This window comes from Phoxinus phoxinus (genome assembly GCF_949152265.1).
Source record: "Phoxinus phoxinus genome assembly, chromosome: 4".
NCBI lineage: Eukaryota > Metazoa > Chordata > Actinopteri > Cypriniformes > Leuciscidae > Phoxinus > Phoxinus phoxinus.
Genome location: NC_136879.1, coordinates 38,467,280 through 38,492,935, shown reverse-complemented (window position 1 = coordinate 38,492,935; position 25,656 = coordinate 38,467,280). Strand labels below are relative to the sequence as shown.

General features: G+C 38.6%; 3 protein-coding genes across 5 annotated transcripts in view; 2 read left to right on the top strand and 1 right to left on the bottom strand.

Moving 5' to 3' along the window:
• The first annotated feature begins 5,041 nt into the window (after nt 1–5,041).
• On the top strand, nt 5,042–9,827 carry LOC306997013 (uncharacterized protein). 2 transcript variants are annotated; one of them, XM_079610001.1, is made up of 12 exons: nt 5,042–5,584; nt 6,113–6,209; nt 6,371–6,515; nt 6,649–6,790; nt 6,901–7,029; nt 7,116–7,296; nt 7,515–7,591; nt 7,857–8,043; nt 8,213–8,452; nt 8,930–9,101; nt 9,267–9,415; nt 9,616–9,827. In XM_079610001.1, exons 1-12 carry the CDS (start codon nt 5,318–5,320, stop codon nt 9,789–9,791), a joined length of 1,962 nt encoding a protein of 653 aa, XP_079466127.1. In that variant the 5' UTR covers nt 5,042–5,317; the 3' UTR covers nt 9,792–9,827. The 2 variants fall into 2 exon arrangements, with proteins under 2 accessions (XP_079466127.1, XP_079466126.1); XM_079610000.1 differs by having other exon boundaries at nt 6,320–6,515.
• A 3-nt stretch (nt 9,828–9,830) lies between these two features.
• On the bottom strand, nt 9,831–11,294 carry LOC306997020 (P2X purinoceptor 7-like). The gene is made up of 4 exons (XM_079610009.1): nt 10,886–11,294; nt 10,595–10,664; nt 10,193–10,353; nt 9,831–10,107 (listed from the first exon to the last, which is right to left on the bottom strand). The coding sequence occupies exons 1-4, from the start codon at nt 11,137–11,139 to the stop codon at nt 9,942–9,944; spliced, it is 651 nt and encodes a 216-aa protein (XP_079466135.1). The 5' UTR covers nt 11,140–11,294; the 3' UTR covers nt 9,831–9,941.
• Nucleotides 11,295–21,988: 10,694 nt separating this feature from the next.
• The window catches only part of LOC306997008 (protein NLRC3-like), a 42,931-nt gene continuing 39,263 nt past the window's right edge, over nt 21,989–25,656 (top strand). The window contains exons 1-5 of one of the 2 annotated variants that reach the window (XM_079609995.1): nt 21,989–22,242; nt 22,540–22,634; nt 22,950–23,063; nt 23,363–23,458; nt 23,534–25,336. In XM_079609995.1, the coding sequence (XP_079466121.1) occupies nt 22,585–22,634; nt 22,950–23,063; nt 23,363–23,458; nt 23,534–25,336 (2,063 nt within the window). In that variant the 5' untranslated portion in view covers nt 21,989–22,242; nt 22,540–22,584. The remainder of the gene's footprint in view (nt 22,243–22,539; nt 22,635–22,949; nt 23,064–23,362; nt 23,459–23,533; nt 25,337–25,656) is intronic. The other variant, XM_079609996.1, reaches the window with a different exon arrangement.

The following is a 25,656-nucleotide window of genomic DNA, read 5'->3' as shown; positions in this document are numbered from 1 at the left end:
TATATAAAAAATTCACAGACAACATATGTTCACATTCATGTGTAACAGGTAGCGCTATGTAGTAGCGCTATGTAGTGTACCGTAGCTACTCTCTTTCTGTGTGTATCAACACTGTCTATGGAAATGTGTCTATGGACATGACCATACTGGTTTAGAAAATCAGTCAGATCTTCATCAAGTTCTGTGTTTGTGAGTCCACTAATTATCACTGAGTTTTCAATTATGATGTTTTCAAGCTCAACTACTTCCATATCGACACTTTTTGCAGTACTTCAAATTTTAAAATTATTCTCCTGGTCTCTTGTGTCTTTAAAGGTTTTTGAAAGAGAAAAAAAAAATACTACAATGCCCTCCTGGCTGGCTCGCCACTTACTGTAACAGGTAGTAGGGATGGCCCGATACCACTTTTTCCAGGCCGAGTCCGATACCGATACTTTCATTTTTGGTACTCGCAGATACCGTAACCGATACCTGTATTTTTATTTTCAATTAATTTAATTCATGCATTTGTCATTTTTAAATGTATTGGTAGAGAAACCAAAAGAATGTCAAATCATATTTGTTTATTAAATGTAAACTTAATTTGTTCATCAAATATATTTAATGCACTGCATATTCATTACTGTATAAATGAAATATAGATGGATCTTTTTGTGAAGTTACAAAAAAAGGTAGCCTATTTAGTCAAGAGTTAATCCTTTGTCTGGTTAACATTAAAACACAGCAGCAGATTAATTCAACTGCTGCCCCTTTAAGACCGAACGCACTTGAAACCCATTTGAATTATACTGTCTACGTTCACTTGACATATAATATACTTTGTTTACTAGGATACTCGCCAAGACGGGCGTTTTTACATAGTTTTGTGTGAATTCATCCGTACAAGCGCAATAGTGAAATAATTCCACTCAGTGTTCGCGCGCTGTCTGAGGCGATGGTTTTCGGGGCGCGCGCTTTGGATGTTTGAAGTTCATGTAACTTCTTGACCTGCAAATGTCCTGTAATAATGTCGTTAAACATAAATAAGGTAACAGTTCATGTTTTACTTACATATACGATTTAGTTTTAATCCAAATATACGTGCCGAGTGAACGATCAGCAATCCAGAGCATTCAACAGAAGTGCGCGCTCTCTCTCTCTCTCTCTCTCTCTGGTCAGTTAATGTTAATAATAAGCTACATGCCTCGTTTTACTTTCTTTGCCATTGACATCCGACTGAACTACAAACTTTCCACTGACGTCTGATGCGCTCGACCAGCTCGCGCTTCGGTGCCGCGGCGCGCTCAATCCACTGCGCGTTTTTCTCTTATCAGCTCGCGCACCACAGCTATATAGGCGTTACTATATTTTGTTTAATATTTCACTAATATGATACATTTACTTCATAGACAGCCTTCTTTTTTATCCCCATTATACTTTCTGTTGTCAGTGCTTCTTTGTCTGGACACAAACACTGTACACACGCTGCCTGGTATCGGTTGTTGGTATCGGGGCGTTTTTACGAGTACGAGTACATGAGCTCAGTATCGGGCCGATACCCGATACTGGTATCGGTATCGGGCCATCCCTAACAGGTAGCGCTATGTAGTGTACCGTAGCTACTCTCTTTCTGTGTGTATCAACAGTATGTCAGGATACACGCTATGGACCAGAATGTTAGGTTCGCTACAGAGGGCAAAAATTTGATATAACACATAAACACAAAAACCAGACAGACCAGAAAAATGACTTTTACCAAGATGGTTTCCTTTTACTTTGCAGGAAAATTGAAAATGAAAGTAATATGAAATTAAATAACAATAAACAATACAATTGTATAAAACAATGTAATTGACTCTTTCTCTTTCCCTTTAAGAAATGTAGATTTTGAGCTCCTTTGTGGTTACTTGATCTAATTATATCTTTTCGTATTATATTTGTTTACTTTGGTATTTAAATCGTGTTTTTGTATATCAATTTATTTCTAATAGGTTTAGATTAAATTTTAGTTTTATGTAATTTCTCGTGTTCTAATTTATTATAGTATTTTTTGGAGCTTTGTTTCTTAATAGTTTGGTTGACTTAGAACCTTTAACCCAAAAATAAAATAAAATACAATTCAAATAACAGCTTACTTCAAGAAAATAACAATTTAAATGAAAATAATACAAAACTTGACAGTAATTCACTGTAGATAAACAGTTCTCTGTCAATGGAACAATCGTGGGTTTGTGTGCAAAACAAAAAGTCCATTGAATCCAAACGATGAATCCAACAAATATGAAAGTCTCTTGGTATGGTGTAATGCAAAAATGTCTGTAGTGCAACAATCAGCTCTGTATAATACTCAGTGTTGAGGTAATTGGTGAGAAATACCACTTAGGATGACTTCCACTTGTGACGTCAGCTAAGGCACTGATCACTCAACGAATCACAGGATTTCTTGACTCGTATAGGACTTTTCAACTGGGAGGCTCGCCATCTCAGGATCACAGCTTATTCCAGAATCTCAAAAAAACCTGACCAAATCCGGGGGATTTCAATACACAATAAATCAGTCACATTGGATTTTACAGGGCTCGCAATCAGCTATCATCCACTCCAAAGTCGATCATTTATCACACTTTTGATCCAGTTTGATTTCACTCGCGATCTGTGAAACTCGTGCTCTCTCTCCAATTATGCGTCTCATTACAGTGACATCATACACAGCGCCCGTCTTATGACAAACGTCACGCTTTAATTATTATAGTTCAATTAATTATTTTAATGTTCATGACACAGCAGAACGACTTTGGCAACACATTAGGTTACTTGTTTCAGCATTTTGAGTGAGAATATAATTATTATAAATTATATTTATTTTTCAGATTTTGACCTGGGTTACACATGGCACAATTCAAACGGGACCAGAAAATAATTATTTTCTCCCATTCACTTGCATTGACGGTTTTTTCAACTTTGAGGTCCAGCGGGGTTTTACGGAGGGGGCGGGACTTACCAGCTCCATACGCACAACCGGCGTAGCGTCATAGAACGTCTCTGAAAAGGTTCACGCCCACTTTTAGGGGAAAACAAACCGGCGAGCGCCACACAGTATCGGACTGAAGACGTGTATTAACCTTTACAGTCTATGATATTAACCCTTAAAAACATGCCAAAGAGTTGTTGTGTGGTTGGGTGCACCAATAACATTTGTAAAAACCCCAAATTAAAATGTATTCCTTTGCCATGTAAAGCGAAACATCCGGACAGAAGGCAATTATGGCTGCAGGCAATACGCCGAGAAGACAGCAACAGGCCACTGATTTTAATTTAATTTATTTTAAATACATTTCCATGTATTTATGCCCATCTCTGCCTGCCATCATCATCCATATCTTGCTTTTTATGAAAATATCACGAATTACGGATGATGCTATCGAAAGCTAAATCAGGATAGTATGGCTGGACAGAAAAGTGCACTCACTAAATATAAAGACATAATATATACATTTAAAGATGTTTACTTCTTAAAACCAAAGTAAAATCATTCACTGGCTACCTGGTGACTCGATGAGGTACGAGTAAATGTCCGGGTAAGACACTTCTGGCCACTGGGTGGGGTTGTTGGACCAATTTGGCGCTGGTAGAATGAAGGGACATGTTTTTAAGTTGGCCAAATTAAGTTTATAGATGTATCGTTCACGCTCTATGGAAGGCAGGGTGGACATATAACCATACCTGTCAAGTTTTGGATTTGAAAATAAGGGAAATTTTTCGGCGCCCACCACAAGCAGTCCCACCACCCCAACCAAGCTCCAGTATCCCTTACATTTTAAGACAGGTGTTATAGCCCAAATGAAAACACAAAAGGGTATATATGAAGTGCATTTATTTAAAGGCTTATTTGCATATTTTCTGTTCATTTAACATTGCATGTCTTTACATTTTATTTTCATTCCACATTCTTTTTATTTCATATTGCTTTTCCTTTACAGTTTTTCTTTTCATTTCACATAACTTTTCTTTACTCTTTTAGTGAGTTATTGTACACATTTGTTGCAGACTTTGCATTCGAATGCCAGAAAGTCCAGAACACCCTAGCAACCGCCCAGCAACCACCCAGAACACCCTAGCAACCGCCTAGCAACCACCCAGAACACCCTAGCAACTGCCTAGCAACCACCCAGAACACCCTAGTAACCGCCTAGCAACCGCCCAGAACACCCTAGCAACCACCTAGCAACCACCCAGAACACCCTAGCAACCACCCAGAAAACCCTAACAACCACCTAGCAACCACCCAGAACACCCTAGCAACTGCCTAGCAACCACCCGAACAACATGAATAAGCCATATCTCAGCAGCAGAACATCGTACAGACATGGATGTTGGCTCGTATGAAATCATGTACCACACTCTAGCAACCGAGTGTCGCGTTTTGCCACTGCAAGCACCATTCACATTTTCTTCTGGAAATGTACATTCTTATTAACGTTATTACATTGCTTCCTGATATCACGTGCGCAAACACAAATAGCCTATATGATATATGTTTATACTGCAGGGCCGTTGAATGCTTGTATCTGATAACCGTGAAGCTCTTGTAATTATTACTTTACCCCACCTCTCCTTGCGAGTGATGCAGTAAACATAGCCTAGCTAACGTTAGCTGGCTACGATTTCAGTACAGTAATATCAAAGATCCTTGCTCCTTCTCAATTATCTGGTAATATTCTATTCACAAAATACAACCAAAAGTACGGTAATGTTAAAATTTACTTGTTAAAAGTAATCCCGGGCCCTATTTGCGCTGGTCCGCCGATTAGAACAGGAAAATGCTCCACAGTGCTCTGGAATCTAACTGCTGCTAAGCAACGAAACTAGGAGTACGACCGGTTTAAGATGGCGGCCGTATTTCTCGGTGCCCAGCGGCCAATAGGGCATCTAGTCTCTATATAATATCTATGGGGAATATGGTTTGTTTTCCCCCAAAAAGGGGCGGTTACAAAATTTACAGTTAAGTTCCCGGATGTGCCGGTTGTGCGTATAGTGTTTATATTGACCCTTCGCCTTTAAAGTCCACATGAAATCAAAATTGACCATATTTACTTTGTGCGCCTAAATTGATCGTTTTGTGGTGAATAATTCATCAATGCAAGTCAATCCACACAAAAAAAATTTTTGGCTTTGCAATCTTTAATCAAAATCTGAAAGTGCCCCTCCCCTCTGCATTGGAGGACCTTGCCTGATGACGTAGGCTTGATGGTTAGGGTGTCTGTAACCACGCCCCTCCAACTGACAGTAGACCGGCTACCTGTGTGTTTGCGAGCATTGACAGCGCGTGAAAGGAGAGATGGCGAGGAGATGCATTTTTGGTTGTGGCACTCACGGCACACTTTTTCCATTCCCTAAAATTCCCTCGTTACGGTCCAGATGGCTCGAGTTTTTACATTTCGAGGAAGGAGGGATAACAGAGAGGTCACGGATGTGCTCGAAGCACTTCACGCGCGAAAACTTTAAAAATTGGACAGAACACGAAATGGGGTTTGTGAGATATCTGTCATTAACAGATAACGCGGTCCCGTCAGTATACACCGTTGGTACCTCACAAAGTTTGACGGTAAGTGGAACTAGCTACAACCAAGCTCTTGAGACGTTGAACATCATAAGGGCTGCCAACATAACTTTGTCAAATGCTTAATAAACTAGCGTTAAATGTTTAGTGCGCGTGTAACCAACATCACCACTTAAATCAAGACAGATTCTACATAACGGTCATCTCTTACTCTTTACAAAGGGCAACTTATGTTGAAAGATATAGAACAACTTATTTAAATGAATATGTCTCATGCAATTGCTCAATTATTTTAAAAATCGACATCTAATTGGAGACAAGTTGTCAATTTTGATACCCACTTACAGGTTTCTCTGTATAGTTTACAACATTATTTCAGAGAATACTTTTTTCCTTGCAAAAAAAATGGTATTGTATATCCAAATGAATCGATATTGAATCAAGATCAGAATTTCAAGCTTATGAATTGAATCGTAATTGTCACTCCAAAGTGAACTCAAAAGTTGGCAGTCCTGCACAATCTATTTTGCCCTTGTACCCATATCATAACATAATGCAATTCCTGTTATACAGCCCGTAACAAGAAATGTGGCCTGTCAATGTCATAAACCATCTTTCAACAATGTGTCAGTTCAAACGGAAACCCACAAGCAGAAAAGACGGAGTAAAGGTAAAGTTATAGGTTACTAGCTATGTTTATCTTCATTGTATTAACTGGTAATAGTCTTCTTGTGTTGTTTCATGTGTTTGATTGTCATATGTGTGTGTTGAAAATTTCAGCTGTTCAGGTAAAGCCTTTAAGCCACTCTGTTGGTATGAGTGTTGGTACAGGTATTGGAGCTCCGTGTCTCACTTCAACACCAATTAAAAGGCCACGCATGGAAGAGACTGTGTTCGATGAGAGCTCAACATACACCTCAAGTCAGTCTTCAGATGTCACCTATGAGCCTGACGTCACTAAAGAGAACACTGAGAAGTAAGTCTAAATGTGATTATCACTAAAACTTCAGAATTAAAAAATGTCATGGTATATAGGTCAGGTTTGAGATGATCAATCAAGATGCCTTGTTAGAAAGTATGATTTGATTTGCTGAGTTATGATTGTCCAGGGTTTGCCAACCACTATACAAAGCTAGGAAATACATGGTGTATGAAGACAATTTGCTACAATTGTTTGAGAAGTGTCAAGCATGCTGCCATACCTGCACAGTTGAGAAATTTGTAAATGGGACATTTCTATCCATCACGCAGGTGATCATAAATGTGGCACTGACAAATTGTTACAAACATATTTTTATTTATTGTATTATTGGCATATTGGATATTGTTCATATACATTTTATTGCTTCAAAATCGCATAGATCTGTTCACACTGCCTCCAAAAAACAAAATGGAACAGCCAGCCACACATTCAGAGTACACCAGCTGGGAATTTGCATTTGTCGGCAGCAGTAGCCTTCAGTGGGGCTTCATACATACAGATCCACAAGGTTTGTCATTTGTGTAAACAAAATAAATTATATAAATTGGTAATTGTAAAAATAAATGTATACTTATGTAATGTGATATCTTCCAGGTACTGTCAGCACTCTGTCTGGAATGTATATGTCCCAGGACATTTTTTAATCATCAAAAGAGCTTTCTCCATCCAACAATTTTATGGCACTGGAGGACTGAACAAAACACAATGCTGGAGATGGCAAGGCATTCTGGAAAGGACGTTGTCTTGGGTGGTGACATGAGAGCTGATTCCCCAGGTTTGTTCATTTTGAGTGAAAAATAACGACATTCAGTTTCATCTGTTCATTCCAACCACAGTATAAGCATTATACAATGTCTGAAGCATTAAAGAATTTTGCTTTTTGGAATACACTGTAGAGACATTGGATTAAAATGTTGTTCAATGTGACAATTTTGGTCAATAAACCAGTAACGTCCTAAACTTTTTTCTGTTCTACTCTGATTCCCCCTGAAGGACACTGTGCCAAGTATGGAAGCTACACGATGATGAACCTGGAAGACAACAAGGTGGTGGACATTCAGTTAATCCAGGTAAAAATGCATTTTACTATGGTACTGCAATAATCTATAATGGCATTTTTGTGTATGGCTTTCTCACAATGGGTGTGTATACAAACACAGCAACACTTTGATAACTATCAAAACTTTTAATTATTGTGCATGTAAACATACTCATTGTCTTGGTTTATATGGTATCTATTAACTATCTGGATTCTGGATAAAATACTTTTTTTTTTTTTTTACATCTCCAAACATGTCTTTTGTCTGCAAAATTGAGATTTTTTTCATCTCTCAGAGTAATGAAGTGGGTGCAAGTCCACGCATGGAACGCGAAGGTTTTTTGAGAAGCCTCCAGTTCCTGGAATCAGCAGGGTTAAGGGTTGGTGCAATCGTCACAGATCGGCATCCTTCGATACAAAAGTATCTGAGGGAGCAGCGACCTGAGATCCAGCATTATTTCGATACTTGGCATGTCTCTAAGGGTAACTGTTTGGCAGCATTTCAGATTAATCAGATATATACACAACAGCAACATAATATCACAACTTGTGAGTCAAGTGACAAAAGCACAAATAAACTTGAACTAAGTTTTAAGAACTGATAAAAGTTTAATATTTTAATTCATTTTATTTTCTGTAATTGCTACTTAAGGTCTCGCCAAGAAGATCGATGCACTAGGGAAAGAGCGTAATTGTGGAGAGGTTCTGGCCTGGAGGAGAAGTATCATAAACCACCTTTACTGGTGTGCATCCTCTTCCAAGACAGGTGAAGAAGCCGTGGAAAAGTGGAAGTCTGTAACCAACCACGTGCAAAATGTGCACCATCATAACAGCGACTTGTTCCCAGTCTGCGCCCACCCACCTCTTGAGATGCGAGCTTGGCTGACACCAAGTAAGGATTTTGTTGATTCCTAAAGCTACATGATTAGCCTAGTTTGGTAACAACCATGATGATAACTATGGCTGAGTTGATATAGTTTTTATGATTTAATTCCTATTTACAAGCTCTTGACTCTAATCTTAATTCCATTTGATATTGAAATTTGTTCTGAAATATTGCAGATACCTTTACATTTTCCATGATGGGAAAAAAATATAACTTAAATAATGCTTTAAACTACTGAAAAATACTAAAACCTATAATACTGAAATCTAAAACTAAAATACTGATTCTGCTAAGAGTGAAACAATTGATTTTTTTGATAAGCCATGACTATAATATTAAATGGTTAAAACTGACAACAGTCTGTTGAATTCAAGTGCCATAGTGATATACAGATGCAATGGGATTTAATAATCTATATCGATATTTCCAGCCATAAACTACCATTACAGTTATATGTCAATAAGGACTCACTGTCTTTATTAGGCACTAAAGCTTGTGAACGGTTTTGCGACCTGATGACAAACCAGCGACTCATAAAAGACGTGGCAAAACTGAGCCCTCACCATCAGACCTCCTCAGTTGAAGGCTTCCATAGCCTGATATTGAAATTTGCTCCAAAAAATGTGGCATTCTCCTTTGTGGGAATGTTGAACAGGTGTGACAGTTTAAATGTCTTTTAAGTTCATAAATAATGCTGTATGTGCATCTGTCACACTGTCCTATATTTGTAAATACATAATTTATCCACATAATTAATCACAATTTAAACAACCCTCTCTTACCAATTTTATCCTTTTCATTTCTTCATTTAACTATGTAGGTTGCACCTTGCTGCTCTTCACTATAATGAAAATTCCAATCGCGAGTATGCATGCAACCAGAGTGGTGAACCGTTTATCAGAGTGAAATGGCCAAAATACAAAAAGGGGGAACATTCCCTTCACTACACAAAAACAGCACCAACCTACAGTAAGTATAAAAGGATAATGTTACCACACAATAAATATGTAGATCTTCTGCAAAATTAGATATTTAATTAACACGTACATAACATTATACATGTTGTTTATGTTAAATGCTGTTTGATTTACCACAATGTTATTTGATCCCAATTGTAGAAAAATGTCTACTTAAAAAATGACAGGTTCATTGTATTTTTTGCATTATAGACTACGTGGAGAGTCTGCTAAGACTGTTTTTTGAGAAGGTGGTCATCAATCCTGCCCCATACCAAGAGCAGATTAATGAACTGAGGGTTCCAGACCACTTATGTGCTGCCTTTGACAAGCCTGACCTACAGGAATCTGAAGTCAGACCCTGGTCCCGTTTTACACAGATGGAGTAGGAGCAGGTTGTGTGTGTGTGTGTGTGTGTGTGTGTGTGTGTCATTTTTAGTGTTAAAATTAATCTTCAAAATGTAATAAATGAAACATCAAGAGTAATTAAAGTCCTTTGTCATTATTTATTACATACAGTTGTACATGCATATCACTTGCTATTGTGGATGTAGTGAAGGTAGCTTGAAGCCTGTGTATCTCTCTGATGTGAATGTGGATCTTATTTTAACAACAACACATGATGGGAGGACAACACGTATTTTTCTTCCCAAGTAGCCCCAACACCATCTGACAAAGGTCCTGTAGGCGGTGTGACGGTATCGCCTAAAGACCAAAAAAAGGAAACTAGATAATAATGCATTTTTCGCAGGACAGAAACTGACTGTTGCAGATATGATTATTCACTTACTCTTCGATAGTAAAAACATCTTGGTCGTAGTCACCATAATACTGGACCAAGGATGCATATTCAACTTGAAGAACCCATGGGTTCAAGCAGACTGCTTCAAAACCTGGGTGTTGAGTCATGCATCCAGGTTGCAGTTCTGCTTCTGCACATTTATCAACAACCTATATAAAAAATATAACAATTATGTAGTTTTACTATTTTACTCTAGTATTAGTAATTTATTCTAGACTGTAGTATGTTATATAATGTAATAACACAGGCACCACTGTATTACAAATGTTACGTTTTTTTTTTTTTTTTTTTAAGTCATAGAGTTTCCTATCATCAGTTCTACTCTGCTGTTGTGTCATTTATAGGCTGATTAATAACATGATACCCATTCTCTGCACTTCTGTCACAAACCTGCCTAACCTCCCTACAACATAGTCTTTCAAGACCAGTGTCCATATGCTGGCAGTAGCCACAGGAGCACCTGAATGAAAAGCATAGTACAGTTTAAGTTGACAAATTAAAGTTGCGGTTTAATCGTGGTAAGCTTCATTATCTGTTCTATTATAGATGTAGGCAACTGTTTTAGACAATGTACAACATTCAACAACTTGTGAAAAATAAAATGCAGGTTACTATCATAACGGTTAAGGTTGCAGCAGTAATAGCAAATTAAAATAATTGTATAATATCAATCAGTGTTACCATTGGGACACATCGAGATGCTCGCGAGTGTCAACTTGCTCCTGAGCCGCCACATCCAGGTGACCATTGGAACTCTCCGCATGTAACGGCTCAAACATATAAGGTCTGATTCCCGTGACCAAATCCTCCGTGTGCTCCTGTTCCTCATCTTCTTCCTCCTCCTGCTCCTGCTGCAAACGCAGTTCTGGCGGTGTTTGAGGCGGCGAGTAATCCTCAACAACCGACTGTAAACTTGCGTTTAAATCTGCCTCCATTTCTGAACGAAACACCTACTTTTCTAGATCCAATCAGGTGCTAGTTGGGAAAAAAAACCACGCCCACTATTTTTCCTCATTTAGTATTCCGTTTCTCTCGGAAATACGTCACAACACTGAGATAAAGTCGGTTGCAACTTCCGGTTCACGCGGACTTTAAGAGATTCACTCGCGCGCACGTAAGCGAGAGAGCAACGGCAAAAACAGTCAGACAGGAGAAGCGGAGATATCAAATGGAGATTAATGTTGAATTTAACTTTTTAGAAGTCGATTTTAAGAGTCTAAATGTAAGACATATTGATGCTTACCTAGTCAGCAACCTAAAATGAATACATTTGGATGAATGACAGTTGTTTGGTAATTCTGTCTCATTTGGTTGAATTCGTTTGATATGCTGTTTAACACCATTGAAGAGTCTGCAGTTACACGAGAAAAGCTATAAATATGTATAATTTAATCGTTTATGTCAACAAAATTTGAATGTACGCTGACTATAGTGGAAGTTGTTTGTAACTCATTGTATAAAAAGACGGAGTTGTGAGTAACGTTAACGTTACAAATGCACTCCACTGCAATTTTGAGCTGCTGAGTAACATAACAGTAACGGATTGCTCTATGGTTTTGTATATTTTTATTGGAGTTATTTGTATTTATGGAGTAATATGATGTATTTTATGAGCTGTTGTGCAGGTCAGGGTTTTTGTTCCAGTTAAAAAAAGTTTGATATTGGACAAAGATTCTTCCGTGGAGACTAAGATGGCGGCCAACCCAGAATGTGCATCTCATCTCCTTTCATCAGCGAGAAGATCTGCTACATCGCCGCTAAACTCACTGCCAGAGCGGTAGGAGTGATTGGGTTCAATTGAATTGTTGGATGACGATTCTTTTTCTACCTTTTCCATTTTTTTAATGAACTGGATTCAACACATTTTCTTCTTTTTTGTACATTGGACAAATTTAACTATATTACACAAACTGAACTACTACACATATCTCCCAATAATATCTGTCTGCAAAGCCACAGTTTTACTCCAGCAGTTTTGCCCGCACATGCGCTGTCTCATTTCATTTTTAAATCTTAGCGACTGTTCTGTCGTAAAACTATCTAATGGTTATTGTTACTCCTGCTGTTATTTTTTGCTCCTGCTGTTGCTCGCAGGCCTTCAGGCTCCTTTACTGAAATAAAACAATGCTTGTGTCATGAACACTTTAATCTTTTACGTTTTTTCCTCCAAAAACGAACAACCTGGTATAATAAACGCACTTTATTTTTCAAAGCCTGGTATAACATTCAATACGATTCGAATAGGCATTCAAAGGGTAATTATTAGTCTAAAGTCAAGATAACTCTAATTACTTAAGTTAATTAGTTCTGCCTGTTGTTTATGCGTAAACTTGAACACAAAACTTAATTTCAGGCCGAAAGTGTGAGCATATTATTAATTTGTTGGAGACATAACCAAGTATACAATTTAATTTACATGTACATTAGGGGTGCGCCGATCCGATATTCGGTATCGGTATTAGTCCGATACTGGCCAAAATCACTGGATCGGATAGGCCTATTGCATGAATCGCGGGAGTATAACCCGATCCGATTCGATCACGTCCCTTAGTCCTAAATTGTCATACAAATGCTTAACAACACCTGAGAGACATGCCGTGAAGAGAGATGAGCAACATGCGTCATGCAGGGTTGCCAGATTTTCACATACAAATCCCGCCCAATTGCTTCTATAATAACGAATCGCTTTTCGGGGTGGGAGAGAACGCGGACTTGGCAACACTGGCATCACGTGAACGGTAGCTAGAGGTGAGTGAGGTAAGCGAGCCCTCTCAGCAATTAAGTTATCATGTCAGCTGTGTGGATATAGTGTTGTCAAAAGACCCGGTACTTCGGTACTAAAAAAAATAGCAGCTACATGGTTACAGTACCAGCTTTTCTTAAGTAGTCTACCGGTGGTACCGAAGTATTGGATTAATCCGGTTCTTGGTGCGCTGTCCGAAAGGTGCACAGTTGCGTCCTCTTCATAAACACATGGCGACCGGCGGTGGCTCTGAATCCACTTGTTGACAAGGAGGAATGAATCGTTCACATAGCGCGTTTTTTGCGCGTGCAAATGAATTTTCCAGGCGCTGTTCATGGTTGCATACGGGAAAGCACGCGCTTGTGGAAAGGAGAAAGCGGTGCAAACTGCGCTCTCCATGATGACGAGGAAGTATCATCAAATAATTAATTGATTTCTAGCCCTTGCATTAGCTTTAATACTAGATATATTCATTGAGATGAGGAATAAAAAGCCGCGCTGTACAGCTATGATCAGCTGTTCGGCCGAGCTTTCTATGTTGTTACGGAAAGGCCGCTGGTTTTTGTCACATGACCTGTTGAGATGCTTCTATTATAAGCCGCGCGCCTACATTTGAAATAATGAATTTGCACGCGCATAAAACGCGATATGTGAACGTCCCCTAAAGTGGTATCGTGTGCGGCTGTATCTAGTAAAAAAGGCCTTTTAAATATGAACGCAGTTTTGGATTAAATAAAAGGACAGTCAAGTCAAACAAAACACGTTTTATCTCCTGTTTAGCTGGTAACACTAGCCTACAATAAGATACCATTCATTAACATTACTTAATGCCTTATCTAACATCAACACATTGAGTGAACAATATATTTTTACAACATTAATGTATGTTTGTGAATGTTATTTAATACAAACACTTGATTGTTCATGAACAGATACAACTTTTGATTTTAAAAATGTATTAGTAGGCTACATTTTTAAATTACCCCAAGGAGAATAATTGCTTCAGTGTATATAACTATTGTTAGGTCATTTTATCTAATGTTATCTAACAAATGGATATACAGTTTAATATATGCAAATTTCATCTAAATTAGCTTTGGTACCGAAATTGGTACCGAGAACCGTGGATTTTCACAGGTATCGGTACCGAACACTGAAATTTTGGTACCGTAACAACACTGGAATATATGGTATTGTATCGGTATAGATCGGTATCGACAGATACTCAAGTGTGTGGTATCGGTATCGGACATGAAAAAGTGGTATCGAGCCACCCCTAATGTACATTTCAGTGGGGACATGCCATTATTTTACCATTACCACATTACCATTGATCATTCACTATAAAATCATACAAGCACGATTACACCAAGACGGAAAAAAAAAAATCTAATTTCAGGGTTGTAAAAGGATGACAAGCTAGCGTTTTTGTTGTCCCTAACCTCTGACATAAGTGCAGGTCCAACTGATTTGTATGCTACCTCCCAGTCTATACCAGCGCCAACAGAGAATATTTAAGAGTCAGATCAAGAAAGCAGATCAAACGCAAACACTTACTTTTTTATTTTTGCGTCAGAAAGAAATTTAAATATACATTCCCAAAATGGCTGAATTTTACTACATGACCATAAAAAATTAAACAGTGTGCCTTCTGACATCTTACACTCATTATAGAGTGGAGAAATCGTGGGATACATTTTATGAAATTTTGACTTAGAATAATGAAGCCTATGAATTACCTTTACCTTTTCCCCTGCAGCACGTCGAGCCAGAATGACGACACAGAATAGGGCGGGTGTTACAACTGATCGCGTCACACAACCGGCGCAGCCCATTTAAATACACGCTTCCTAAGTTGACATAACCAATGGGTGACATCTACGTCACCCACACAATACACCTGTAATGATCAGACTAGCTCTAGACCATTTGGCTTGGGGCACATGTAGCCCTTTGTGTGTTCACAGGGGTCTTTTAGGGTCTTTCAAGGGTCAACCCTGGAGCAATGGGACTTACTTGGTGTGTGTTTTTAGAACCCGTCTGATCGCTGTGTCCCCTGAAAGTCTAAGTATAGGATATTGCCGACTGAAAATCAGATAAAAAAACACCCTTGACAACAAAAGCTTATTTCACTGTCAGTGAGGCAGGACCCAACCGCCATGGCCTCCTCAGCCCAGTGTGCAAACCGCCTTCCATGTCTGACAAAATACAAAAAGACCATCAGCTTTTGGTGGATACGGTGGACTGGTCACTCCCTCCTCTGTGTCCCCAGACATTCATGCTTGTCTGTTTTACCAACTGAATCCAGCACCTCTTCTGTGCTTCGGACTGTCCTAAACAATTCAGGCCGCTCTTGGAAAAAATTACACTTGGCCACATAAATATGTGGACGTTTCGTTTCGTTTTGGAACATGGACAATACCATGAGTTTAATTTGGTGTTGCACACCACCATAACTCGTCCAATTGCACCATCTTTGCCAGTGAATCCTCCCGTAATGTGTCAGACTTATCTGTGTTGGTACAGTAAGTGACTGACCTCAGATGTACACATCTATATGCTTTCATGCCAAATCCATGTTTCCTTGACATTCCTGTGACTCGCAGGACACACGATGATTTTCACCCCATGTTTTATTCTGGACATGAAGAGGGACACTGTGACTATTGAAAGTCTTTTGGACAGAATATATACCATTAACCTCATCAATACTCACTCCTGAGGCGGTGTTTGGAGTTCACGCCCAAAACCTGGTTGGTATGCTTACAGTCAATGTGATTTCTCATGTTACTTTTATTCAAAACCACATTGCACATAGGACACCTTTCCCAGACAACTGGTCTCACACAGACTCTCGTGACTGCATGAATGGCTTGGTCAGCTGACTCTGCACTGGCAGATCATGGCTCTTAAAGTGGTACTGAGGATTACTGCTTAGTCTGACACACAGTTAAATGTTTTTTAAAGCAGCATAGACTGACAATACATGCAGTGGTAATGGAGTTGTGCCCTACACCCTAAGCCACATCGGTGAATAGTGTATCTGTAGTGTAAGAAAACAAACTCAATGAAGTGTTGGGCCATGAAAATAGTCTCTGTTAACCCTCCTATTGTGTTCCGGTCGAATTTGTCAGATTTAAAAGTTTTCTCTGAAAATGTTTATTTAATCTGATTTTCATAAGGTTCCATGACTTTGTCCACACATGGCATCTGAACACACAACATACATTTGGATAAAATTTTGGGTGTTTTATTGAACTTTTATACACCTATGGTGATCCCAGTCAAAAATGACCAGTCATTAGAAATGAATGCGTGAGACTACAATAAGCTTATAAAATTGAGTTCAGGCACATGCCCGTTTATCAGATGGACACAGTTTGACACAAAATAGTTTGTGATAAGAAGCACAATATGTTTAATCAGAGTATTTGTTTTAGTAAAAATAATCCATACACAGTGTAGGGGGAAATGCATTACAAGTAACTTGAGTTACGTAATCAGATTACTTTTTCAAGTAACTAGTAAAGTAACGCATTACTTTTAAAATTTACAGCAAAATATCTGAGTTACTTTTTTAGTTATTATTTCACTTTTGGTGTGAAAGGGTCTTTACATTTGCCCAAAACTTTTGTGTTACAAAAAAACAAGCCCAGCCCAGGTGGGAAAAAAGTAACGTAACAGATTACATTTCTAAAAAAGTAACTAATTAATGCAATTAGTTACTTTTTAAGGTAGTAACGCAATATTGTAATGCATTACTTTTAAAAGTAACTTTCCCCAACACTGTCCATACATTATGCTTTTTTACAACAACAAAAACCGAGTTGTATGAGCCGAGGTCAATGGGGCCATAAATAGCAAATAGAAGTTCAAAACTTGTGATGTTCACAACAACTTAAGTTGCTAAAAATATGTAAGCTATCATAACATTTGGTGATAATAAATGAATTATAAATTGTTATAGTCAAAATAATCCATACATTATGCTTTTTTACTCAAAAACGAGTTGAATGAGCCCAGGTCAGTGAAGCCTAACGTACACACCATAAAAAGCAAATAGAAGTTCAAAACTTCTTCACAAAAACATACATTGATAAAAAATATCTATCACAAAATTAGGTGATATTTTATTACGAATTTATAATCTGCTATAATGGGGCGGTTATTTTGGACCGAGAACACAAAACTAGTTAACATGAAATTAACACAACAGGAGGGTCAAAATAATATCTGTTAAGGACCCAATAACGATGACAATCCTCTGACTGTACAGTTTGATATCACTAAAACTGTGAAGTTTGTTACTAAAGAATAGTAAATTGTAGTATAAGTCTAGATGCAGGTTACGGTAGTTCGCTATAGGTACTTATCGATAACTACATTTCCTGCAGAATACATTCGTTTTCTAAAGTCGGCTAACTTAGAGTTAGCGTCGGCTTACCCTCATGTTGGACTGCGCGGGTAAAATGTAATTTAAGATAGTGCTTGATGTGACTTTCTCCTGACGGTTTATCATTTATCATCGAGCAGAACCGACAGTGAAATTGGTCACAGCAAGAAGATTCCCTTCCAGTGCCGTAACATGCATCTCGCCGACATAAAACTCTCAAACTCTCATGGCGAAATGCACATGCGCAGGCAAAACTGCTGTGAGGTAAAACTGCTTTGGGGTAAAACTGCTGTGGGGCAAAACTGCTGTGGGGCAAAACTGCTGTGAGGTAAAACTGCTGTGGGGTAAAACTGCTGTGGGGTAAAACTGCTGTGAGGTAAAACTGCTGTGGGGTAAAACTGCTCTGGGGTAAAACTGCTGTGAGGTAAAACTGCTGTGGGGTAAAACTGCTGTGGGGTAAAACTGCTGTGGGGTAAAACTGCTGTGGGGCAAAACTGCTGTGGGGTAAAACTGCCGTGGGGTAAAACTGCTCTTGGGAGTAAAACTGCTGTGGGGTAAAACTGCTCTGGGGTAAAACTGATGTGGGGTAAAACTGCTGTGGGGTAAAACTGCTGTGGGGTAAAACTGCTGTGGGGTAAAACTGCTCTTGGGAGTAAAACTGCTGTGGGGTAAAACTGCTCTGGGGTAAAACTGATGTGGGGTAAAACTGCTGTGGGGTAAAACTGCTCTGGGGTAAAACTGCTGTGGGGTAAAACTGCTGTGGGGTAAAACTGCTCTGGGGTAAAACTGATGTGGGGTAAAACTGCTGTGGGGTAAAACTGCTCTGGGGTAAAACTGCTCTGGGGTAAAACTGCTGTGGGGTAAAACTGCTCTTGGAGTAAAACTGCTGTGGGGTAAAACTGCTGTGGGGTAAAACTGTAGTTGGGTTAAAACTGTGGCTCTGCAGTCAGACCCTTCTCCATATTGGGGGAACTGAACTCTTTTACACCTATATGAACTGAAATGGATTCAACAACTTTTTTTCCACACAAACTGAACTACTACACATATTGATCGAACTGAACAATTTTACACATATTGGGTCTCATTCATGAAACATTCGTAAATATACGAGTAAATATGTGAGTGATTTGCAAGTAAAGAGACCTTACCGAAAACTCTTCTCCTGATTCACAAATACTTTGTAAACGTCAGATGTGATAGTGAAATGTGTGTGTGTTAATGAATTCCAATCAGTCGTAAATGGGACGCGCGTGCACGCTCATTCTCAATTACCATAAATCCCGCCCATTAAATCCAACTGACAACTATATATGGGCATCATATGACACCAAACAAAGGATTTCAACATGTCTTCTCAAAAGCGAACGAAAAAGAAAAAATTCTCAGATGCAGAAATTTAAGTTTTATTATCAGAAGTTCATTCAAAACACCACATTTTATTTTCAAGCATAGTGGCGTATCATGTCCTAAAAAAAAAGAAATCTTGGCAGCATATTACAGATGCAGTTACTGGAGTTTCATCTGTTAATCGAACAGTCCCAGAAGTGAAAAGAAAATGGTTCACAAAAAACGAATTAGTTCACTTCGAAAAAATATAGCCCAGCCTTATTGAAAGCAATTCATTGATTAAAGTGTTCCGTTTGCAGATGCTATCACTGGCTCTCATAATAAAAGTAAAAAGAAAAAACGTATGTAATTACTATATATAATATTTTTTCAAAATGCTGTGTAAATATGTACCCGATTAAGGTGAATTAAAGTGCAGCCTTATTAATGAGCAAAATGTTCGGATGTTAAACGCATATTTACACGTGGCTGGGAGCAGGTGTAGATTTCTTTCGTACCAACTAACATTTGGAAAATACGAACATTTTAATGAATCTGAAAATTTACGCCAGAACCACTTTACACACGATTTACACAAAAAATTAGTTCTGCTCGTGTTTCATGAATGAGACCCAGTGAGTGAACTTGTACTCGTTCACACAGCACAAACTGAGTTTCAGTATTGAATATTTGTATTGTTTTATATTCTTGTTGTTATATGTGATTGTGTTTATTTATTTTGCCTCGAGTGCAACGAAGTTGTTCTTTTACCTGTGAAGTGAAAAAAGGGTTAACAGAATACAAAAAGAGAAAAGTTTTACTTACCTTTTCTTATTTATTTATATATATATTTATTTACCCCACTGATCCAACTACTATTTTAAAGTGTGTTGTGTTACAGTGTTTCTGTATTCAACATCTGGTCTCCAGCGTAAGTTTTATATCTTTCCACCCAACAACTCATCATAATAACCTAGAGCGGGTCCAGTAGCAGAAGTGTGTGTTGGAGGACCCAAGTCCCACATATTTGTCCATTTTATTGCGAGTGCAGTTAGCTTGCAGAGACTCCGCCCACAAGCTCTGCTGATTGGCTGTGACTTGTGATTGATTTTGTCGAGTTGAATCCTGGGGCAGTTCAAGCTCAAACCGGTGCGCAACGTTTTGCTCAAGGGGGTAATCCATCCGCCGGAAACCGAAGCTTCCCCGGGCGCCGCCATTGGCTATCAAGGCATCACCTGCTGTTAGCATTCCTGTGATTCCCATTCATTTTGCCGTCACTTTGACAGCGTATAACTTTACATCTGAGGCGTTTAAAGACTCCATTTTGTCCATTTTAGTTATTTCTAAAGAAACATGACAATGTATAAAAGGCTTCATTACCTTGTATCTTACGTTATGGCCCCGTAGAAGCAGTTTTTGTAAAAATAGGCTAACGATTGCGTCATAACCACTCGACTCTGTCGCACAGTCGAGAAATTACCGTATAGACCGGCGGAGAAGCTCGCTGGCAATCGGGGAGACGTGGAGACAAAAAGTCACGGGGAGACGTGGAGGCATAAAGTCAAGGGAGAAGCCCATAGACAGTGATAAAGTTTCTCCCGCTGCTAGCTCATGGACAGCTAACACTCACGCTCTTCGTCTCTGCGAGATTCGGAAGGGAATGATTCAGATTTCTCTCGGCACAGCTACTAGAAGACTGACAGCTGTCAGACAGGTTGCTCACGTCACATCTACGTGTTTGAGTTTGAGCCTGCGCAGTCGCCCAGCCATCAGGAAGTGAGTGCTTCTAATTGACTGAAGTCTATGGGGTCGCTGTGTCCATTTCTTTTACTGTCTATGTTCCTAACGGGGTTTAATACTTTTTCTCTTGTTTGGTGCAGAGCTTTATATGACTCTGGTTTGGCGGGTGTGTCGAAAATGTCAGCCCAATCAGCAGCAACATGTATATAACCCACGCGGTTTTAAAGAGGCGGTTCGCACAATGGGTCCAAGTAAAGTCGTTTACAAATGTGTCCGCTGCAGCTCGGTATACGCAACAATTGAAGATATTAGAAGACATGTTTGTCTTTTCATCCCGAAATACGATGCAAATGTTGGATCACAATAATTAGGAACCACAGTTTCCACAAATCCCTTCACTCAATGGATGTTCTCTTTTATTCTGGACGGCAAGGGCAGTGACTGTAACATCGAGCGTATTTTGCAGTATTAAACACGTATTTATACCGATTCCATCAGGCTCTGAAAATTATTCAAAAAGAACACAAAGAATGGCCTTCTCAGCTGCCGTAGTTGCAACTCTTGCGTCATCAGAACAGGGTGTTCAACGCACCACCGTTTCCGTTTAAAAAACTTTTTGCCACTTTTTGTCAGAGCTGAATGCAGTCCTGGTTGAATCTTGTCGTATAACGTATTATTTCACAATGAATTCACGTTCTTTTTGCAATTTTTATAATTCTACATGTGTATGTAAAAATATTTTTACAAATAATTATCTTAAATGTGACAATTTATGCAAGATTTACAAGCATAAAAAAACATTGCTTCCACAATTTACAATGTAAGTCAATACAAATGGTCAATTTTATGACACTGTACAGTAGGCTACACTTAATCATTTTCTCTCAAATGTCTCAATTTATGCAAGATTTATAAGCAGCAACAACAACATTGCTTTTACAATTTACAATGTAAGTCAATAGAAATGTTAAACTTTATGACATTGTACAGTACACTTCTTCAAATATAACACTATAAAACCTGTAAAATATGTCTGTAGTGATTGCCTATTGGTTCTAGATCAGGGTTGCTGACAGTAACATTAAATCAACCCTAACTGAATAAGATTGTGTACTAAATTAAAGAAGTTATTGCTGTCCCTGCTTGTCTCTTCGGATAAAAGAAATCTGCTCAATATTGACGATCATCTATCCGCTCGCTCGTGAGAGACAGATCTGCATATCAGGTCCTTATAGTTGCTGCGTTCAAAATAGCCTGTACGGGCAGATCGTTCACATGTTGTTAAAAAGTTTTGTAGGTTTTGCAAGTCCTCATCTTTTTTTCTTTTTGGCTAATTATCACCATGTTGTGGTGCGTGTCAATTTTTCTTAAATGCGTCAACTCAGAATGGCTAATGTTGGTTTGGTTGCTTGTCATAAGAAATTATTTTTTGTCTACCTGATTTAATGCGGATGCGGTTCGGGACACGGTGTTTATGTCAAACGGGTCGGGCACGGAATTAAATTGGTTCTGCTATATATTTTATATATATATTTATCACTGCTATATTCTGTTTAGTTGCCACTGAGTGGGTTTACCAAACAGAACCCGTGCACGTGCAAGGCTGTGAGCGCGCCCGTAACGTGACACCATCATTGTTTTGCGCGTAAAAAGTGAAAGTACATGATCAGAGTTGATGTTTCGCCATTTGAACAGCCAGAATCGATTATATACTGAGTATCAAATGCAAAGTGTTTCATGGACACCTTCACAAAAGCTAAGAATTTACGTGTAACTACTGGATAGAAACGGCGGTGGATTTTGTGAATCTGAATGTGATCAACGTTGATCAAGGTGAGTGTTCAGGTCTCGAGACGGTGTGCAGGTGACTTCCGCATTTAGGCCAATATTAGCCTATTTCACCTAAAGGACATATTAGTTATGTTATGTGTTTGATATTTTTCATTTTAGAGCAAAACATACTTTCATTGTTTTGTGTTGTCGTTTATTTAGCATTTGTGTTAATATACGACTAACGTGTGTTTGAGTGAACGCCGCGTCTCGTGATCCTGTTTCTCTGAATCTCAGGTTCCGTTCAGATGAAATATTGTGAATTATTTGTTTGTTTGTTTGTTTGTCATTTCCATTCAGAGTCAGTGGTGAAGATCAGATTCTGTTTCAACTGTTCAGCTCATCATGGATGAAACTCAAACATCCAGAGATGAAGATTTTTATCCAGGTTGCAGGTATTTTGAATAAACTACAGATTAAATCATCTTTAAATGATAGGCAAGTAGATGTTTTTAAGTTAAAAACATTTATTTTATTGAAAACAATTAGACCAGCCAGTCTTTTAATTAAAATACCTTTTAATAACTTTATATAAAAATATTATTTTGATGTATCCTATGTAGTGTTACTCACACATGAGACTGAGAGCACTTCATTTTACAATTTTGTTGTTATCAACATTGTGAAAATAAATTCTTTAATGAGAAATGAATATGTGATTTTTAAATACAGTAATTAAATACATTAACTTTAATCTATTTATGTTATAGTTCAGTTCATCAGAAGAGATCAGAACCAGAGTCCAGCTGTGTGTCTATGAGGAGTGACGCGTCTCTGGATCATATAATACATTTTAAGAGTGGAGATACACAACATGATCTCAGGTATTTAATTTCTATAAAAATATTATTATAGTATGGCGTTTTATATTATTAGAACATTATCAGTAATATATTCTACAAGATATAAACAATGTACAAGAAGAATGTTTTAATGTAATATTTTAATGCACAGTCTAGTGTTGCTCACACAGAGACACATCTGTGAAGGAACTCATTTCAATGTACAATTTTTGTAATAAACGTGTAAATTAAATAATCATGAAGAGTGATTGTTTTATTGATAAATGGATATGTAATATGTTGAATATGGCAAATATGTTTAACTTTAAACTCTGTTATAGTTCAGTTCATCAGAAGAGATCAGAGCCAGAGTCCAGCTGTGTGTCTATGAGTCGGCCAGTAGATTTTAAGAGTGGAGATACAAAGACTGATCTCAGGTATTTAATTTCAACTAAATATATGATTAAAAAATATATTGTGTTTCTTAATACTGTGGTATGTTTATTTTACAGCCATGAAGTCCTCAACCGGTTTAAATCAAATCTGAGGAAGAAGTTTGAGAGTCTGTATGAGGGAACAGCGCAGCAGGGAAACCCAACACTCCTGAATGAGATTTACACAGAGCTCTACATCACAGAGACTGAGAGTGGAGAGATCAGTAATGAACATGAGGTGAGACAGATTGAGACACAATCCAGGAGAGCAGCAACAGAGGACACACCGATCAAATGCAATGACATCTTTAGACCTTTACCTGGACAAGACAAACCCATCAGAACTGTGCTGACAAAGGGAGTCGCTGGCATTGGAAAAACAGTCTCTGTGCAGAAGTTCATCCTGGACTGGGCTGAAGAGAACGAGAATCAGGACGTCCAGCTCATATTTCCTCTTCCTTTTAGAGAGATCAATCTGATGAAGGACAAAACACTCAGTCTTTCAGATCTTCTTCATGTCTTTTTTCCTGAAACTAAAGAAATGGAAATATCCAGTGACAAATATAAAGTGTTGTTCATATTTGATGGTCTGGACGAGTGTCGTCTTGCCTTACATTTTAAAAAGAATGAGACTTTACGAGATGCAAACAAAAAGAAATCAGTGGACGTGCTGCTGACGAACCTCATTGTGGGGAATCTGCTTCCCTCGTCTCTCATCTGGATCACCTCCAGACCAGCAGCAGCCGATCTCGTCCCCTCTGAGTGTGTCCATCGAGTGACAGAGGTACGAGGCTTCAATCATCCACAGAAGGAGGAATACTTCAGGAAGAGAGTCAGTGATCAGAGTCTGGCCGACAGGATCATCACACACCTGAAGTCATCGAGGAGTCTCTACATCATGTGCCACATCCCCGTGTTCTGCTGGATCTCAGCCACTGTTCTGGAGATGATGTTGAGCGAAGCCGAGAGAGGAGAGATTCCCAAGACTCTCACTCAGATGTACACACACTTCCTGATCCTTCAGACCGACATCAAACATAAGAAGGACTATGAGAAGAACGTGACCGATGAAGACATGATCCTCAAACTGGGGAAAGTGGCTTTTCAGCAGCTTGTGAAAGGCAATGTGATCTTCTATGAGGAAGACCTGAGAGAGTGTGGCATTGATGTGACAGAAGCATCAGTTTACTCAGGATTGTGCACTCAGATCTTCAGAGAGGAGTCTGGCTGGTATCAGGGGAAAGTCTTCTGCTTTGTTCATCTGAGCGTTCAGGAACATCTAGCAGCTCTATATGTGCATCTCTCCTGTACAAACAATAACATAAATGTGTTTGACTCAATCACCAAACGAAGTTTATGGTTTAAAGTCAAGGACTGGTTTCAGCTCATGTTTAAACATGTGTCATTATCTGCGCTGCATCAGAGAGCTGTGGATGAGGCTCTTCAGAGTAAAAATGGACATCTGGATCTTTTCCTGCGGTTTCTTCTGGGTCTGTCAGTAAAGTCTCACCAGATTCTCCTTCAAAGACTAATGAAACAGAAAAGAAGATCTGACAGCAACGAGGAAACAGTTCAGTACATCAAGGAGAAGATCAGGACCATCGACTCTCCAGAGAAATCCATCAATCTGTTCCACTGTCTGAATGAACTGGGTGATCGTTCACTAGTGGAGGAAATACAACAGTATCTGAAATCTGGAGGAATAAAGGAAGTCAAACTCTCTTCATCTCAGTGGTCAGCTGTAGTCTTTGTGTTGATGACATCAGAGAAGAAGCTGGACAAGTTTGATATTGATGATTTTGTTGGAAGAGACGATAAAACTGAACGACTAAATGTTCTTCAGAAGCTGCTTCCTGTGATTAAAGAATCCAGATCAGTTCAGTAAGTATCAATCAGAACAATCAGTTCACTGTTAAAACATCAGGAAAATAAAAGTTCATGAATCTTCAGTGCTGCAGATGTTGTCTAGAGTTCAGTGGCCAGTATTTCATGTGTTTCTTAAACCGTGACAATGTAAAATTCCTTAAGGCATTCAAACAAAGTCGGAAAATTAGTGTATGAATAAATAATTCAGGTTTACTAGTTGAATGTTCTTGCACATAAAGAAGGAATTTAAATATATTAAATATTTTAAATAGATGAAAAAAAAAAAAAATTTAAACCAAGCAAACAACTGTAGCTCAAATCTCCTAAAAAACATT